The sequence below is a fragment of the Nicotiana sylvestris genome, chromosome 12, assembly GCF_000393655.2.
Source record: "Nicotiana sylvestris chromosome 12, ASM39365v2, whole genome shotgun sequence".
NCBI lineage: Eukaryota > Viridiplantae > Streptophyta > Magnoliopsida > Solanales > Solanaceae > Nicotiana > Nicotiana sylvestris.
The window spans coordinates 167,112,539-167,117,017 of NC_091068.1; the positions used below are offsets into that span (position 1 = coordinate 167,112,539).

Here is a 4,479-nt window from a genome sequence, read left to right on the forward strand (position 1 = left end):
TTGAAGCTTTTTGGAACAAAAATTAGCTTCCGCTTCTAACGTTTTTCTTGAAGAAAGATGATATATCAAAATGAGTTATGAAATGTTTTGATCCTAATTAGGTAAGACTTATATTCAGGTCTTAGTTTGGTTAGATTTTTAATGTAATCTTAGGTAGTTGCATGGCAATAATGACTTAAGAGTCATTTTTTTTGTCATGGTGGCTTTGTTCCACATTTTGGATGGGTGTTTTATATAAATTTTTATCCACTTATTAGTTAACGGGATAATATTTTGTTACCCGGTAATTAACTAATTACCCGCATAATTTATAAATTGCCACAAATTGCTTAAAATTATACTTATTTTTGATATACTTTATATATACTTTATAAATTATAATACCGTGGTCATATGGTACCTTGCATGGTACTCGTTCATAATCATCGGGTATTATCACTCGACCCGTATTTTTTCCCAATTTGGCCTTTTCAACGAAACTCGTTTTCTTTAATTCGTGTATCCTTTATCCTTCATGACACTTATTTATCTCTTGTTATAAATAGAGCAAATACGTTAACGTCAAGATGATCTCATCCCCGAGTCTACGTCAATTAACTAAAGACAAAACTTTTAACTTACGAAAACGCGAGATGTAACATCCTCCCCCCTTAGAAACATTCATCCTCGAAGGTATAACTCCCTGAGGTCTATATAACTTTGGTAGGGTCACCTTCGTAACAACGCTATTATCTACTCTTCCTATAGAAACTCAATAATTTAATGCCACATAGAACCATGATCATCAATAACGATAATGGCCTCACACGACCAAGAATTTATACACGTACCTTGTGGTTGCGATGTCTCAATTAACCCTTCTCTGGAGGAGAAAATAAGTAGTGATATCTAGACTTCATGTCTTCTTCGGCCTCCCAAGTCATTTCTTCCACACTGTTGTTTCTCCAAAGTACTTTTACGGAGGCTACCTTCTTATTCTGTAGTTTGCGGATTTGTCGGTCTAGGATGGAACCGAAATTTCCTCGTATGACAAGTCTTCTGTAATCATCCGTGGGCACCACTCGGGTAGGATCACCCATGCATTACCGTAACATAGATACATGAAAAATCAGATGGACAGACTCCAATCCCGAGGGAAATTCTAACTCATAAGCTACTTGGCCCACTCTCCGAATGATCCTATAAGGTCCAATATACCGTGGGCTAAGTTTACCTTTCTTGTCAAACCTCATCACACCCTTCATAGGTGACACCTTTAAGAATACCCAATCATCAACTGCGAACTCTAAATCTCGTCGTCGCACGTCAGAATATGACTTCTGACGACTTTGAGCTATCAATAGTCGATCCCGGATAAGCTTTACTTTTTCTATGGCTTGCTGAACCAAGTCTGACCCATGTAACCCAGATTCTCCAACATCAAACCACCCTATAGGCGACCTACACTTCCATCCGTAAAGAGCTTTGTATGGATCCATCTGAATACTAGAATGGTAGCTATTATTATATGTGAACTCAATAAGTGGCAAATGATCATACCAGCTACCTTTGAAGTCTATTACACAAGCTCGTAACATATTCTCCAGTGTCTGAATAGTACGCTCAGCCTGTCCTTCTGTCTGGGGATAAAATGTTGTACTAAGACTTACTTGAGTCCCCAATCCTTTTTGGAAGGACCTCCAGAAGTTAGCTATAAATTGAGCTCCTCTATCTGAGATAATAGATATAGGGACACCATGCAGTCGTACTATCTCCTTAATATAAAGCTTGCATAATCCTCTGAGGAATATGTAGTTCTAACGGGCAGAAAATGGGCTGACTTTGTAAGCCTATCAACAACCACCCATATCGAATCGAACTTATGATGGGTACGAGGTAAGCCTACGATGAAGTCCATATTGATTACTTCCCATTTCCAAGTTGGAATCTCCATAGCTTGCAATAACCTACCGGGTTTTTGATGCTCAATCTTAACCTGCTGACAGTTAGGACACTGAGTAATAAATTTTTCTATATCCTTTTTATATTCCATCCCACCAATATACTTCCCTGATATCATGATACATCTTTGTTACTCCTGTATGGATAGAATAATAAGAATAGTGAATTTCTCCATAACCTGCCGACGCAGCCCTACAACATTAGGCACACATAATCGCCCTTGATATATAAGGACTCCATCTTCTATAATTTCAAACAATGTCTTCTCCTTATGAATAATGGTATCCCTATAATGAACTAACACAGGATCCCCGTACTGGCATTCCTTTACTTCAGTTACTAAAGAGGATGTTGTCGTATCCTGAATAGTAATTCTAATATCACCTGAGTCCAGTAACCGAACTCCAAGACTAGCTAGCTGATGAACCTCATAGGCTATTCCCCTATTTTCTGGTTGTAATACGACATGCTACCCATAGATCTACGGCTGAGGGCGTCAGCTACTACGTTCGCCTTCCCCAGATGGTATAAAATATCAACGTCATAGTCTTTAAGTAGCTCCAACCATCTCCTTTGAAGTAGATTCAATTTCTTTTGCTTGAAGATATACGGAAGGCTCTTATGATCCGTATAGATATCAACATGAATGTCATAAAAGTAGTGCCTCCACATCTTTAGTGCATGAATCACCGCGACTAACTCTAAATCGTGGGTCGGGTAGTTCTTCTTGTGCTTTCTTAGTTGTCTAGAAGCATAAGCCACAACCTTACCATGCTGCATCAGCACACAACCCAACCCAACGCCTCACAAAAACCTTACCATACTGCATCAGCGCACAACCCAACCCAATTCCCGAAGTGTCACAATAGATAACGTAACCATCGGTCCCTTCTGGAAGATTTAGAACTAGTGCTGACGTTAATCTGTCCTTTAATGCCTGGAAACTCCATTCGCAAACATCAGTCTATTGAAACTTTGCTCCCTTCTGAGTAAACTTTGTCAAAGGTGCTGAAAGGGAAGAAAATCCCTCTACAAATCTCCTGTAATAACCTGCCAAACCAAGAAAGTTACGAACCTCTATCGGTGTTGTGGGTCTAGTCCAAGTTTTTACTGCCTCAATCTTTTGTGTATCCACCCGAATTCCTTCACCTGAAATGACATGCCCAAGGAAAGCTATATAGTTCAACCAGAATTCACATTTAGAAAAATTTACATACAACTTCCCTTCTTGTAGAACTCTGAGCACAGTATGCAGATGATCAGCATGCTCAGCCTCTGAACGAGAATACACCAATATATCGTCAATAAATATAATTACGAACAAATCTAAAAAAGGCCTAAACACACAGTTCATCAAATCTATAAATACTGCTGGGACATTGGTCAAACTGACGACATAACACAAAACTCGAAGTGCCCGTATCTGGTTCTAAATGTTATCTTCGGAATATCTTCCTCCTTAACCCTTACCTGATGGTACCCGGACCTTAAGTCTATTTTTGAAAAATACTTGGCACCTTGCAACTGATCAAATAAATTGTCAATCCTCGGGAGCGGGTACTTATTCTTGATCGTCACCTTATTCAACTATATATAATCAATACACATTCGTAAGGAACCATCTTTCTTCCTCACAAATAACACAGGTGCTCCACATGGTGATGTGCTAGGTCTGATAAAGCCTTTCTCAAGCAAGTCCTTTAGTTTTTCTTTCAACTCTTTCAGCTTTACGGGGGCCATTCTATACAGAGGAATAGATATTGGGTAAGTATCTGGTAGTAGGTCAATAGCAAACTCAATTTCTCACTCTGGCGGGAGACCCGAAAGTTCATCGGGAAAAACATCGGGAAACTCATGAACCACTAGGATGGACTGAATGGTTGGTGACTCTACTTCCATATCCTGAACCCGAACTAAGTGATAAATACAGCCCTTATTGATCATCTTCCTTGCCTTGAGATAGGAAATAAATCTACCTCTCGGCGACGCCGTATTACCTTTCCACTCCAAAATAGGCTCCCTTGGAAACTGAAATCGGACTATCTTTGATCTACAATCAACGTTGGCATGACAAGAAGCCAACCAGTCTATACCCATTATAAAATCAAATTCTACCATATCTAACTCAATTAGGTCTACTACGGTAGATCGACCATGAACTACTATTATACAAACCTTATATACTTGCTTAGTCATTGTAAGCACGTGATTTTTGCTTCACGGACAATCGCTCCAAAAGAAAATAAAAATAGTGACAAATGACTTCGCTGTACAATTTTTTGAGTTTTCCGTGACATGTGTTGTTAGTCATTTGTGGGTCTGTCCATTTTGCATTTAATCATCATCAAACAAAATACAAAAAATATGTATGCATTTCTAGATTGTAATTTAACCATTTAAAAGTTTTTATATATATATATATATATGTGTGTGTGAATAATTGTGTTAAGTATTGATTAATGGGTATTTCAAATTCATTTTTAATTTAGTTGTATTTCAAAAATTAGAAAACAAAATAAAAAAAAGTGAATGAAAATC

General features: G+C 38.2%; 1 protein-coding gene across 1 annotated transcript; it reads right to left on the reverse strand.

Annotated features, from left to right (window-relative positions):
- Positions 1-2,707: 2,707 nt before the first annotated feature.
- LOC138884081 (uncharacterized) lies at positions 2,708-4,038 on the reverse strand. The gene is made up of 3 exons (XM_070164824.1): positions 3,939-4,038; positions 3,017-3,216; positions 2,708-2,878 (listed from the first exon to the last, which is right to left on the reverse strand). The coding sequence occupies exons 1-3, from the start codon at positions 4,036-4,038 to the stop codon at positions 2,708-2,710; spliced, it is 471 nt and encodes a 156-aa protein (XP_070020925.1).
- Positions 4,039-4,479: the final 441 nt, after the last annotated feature.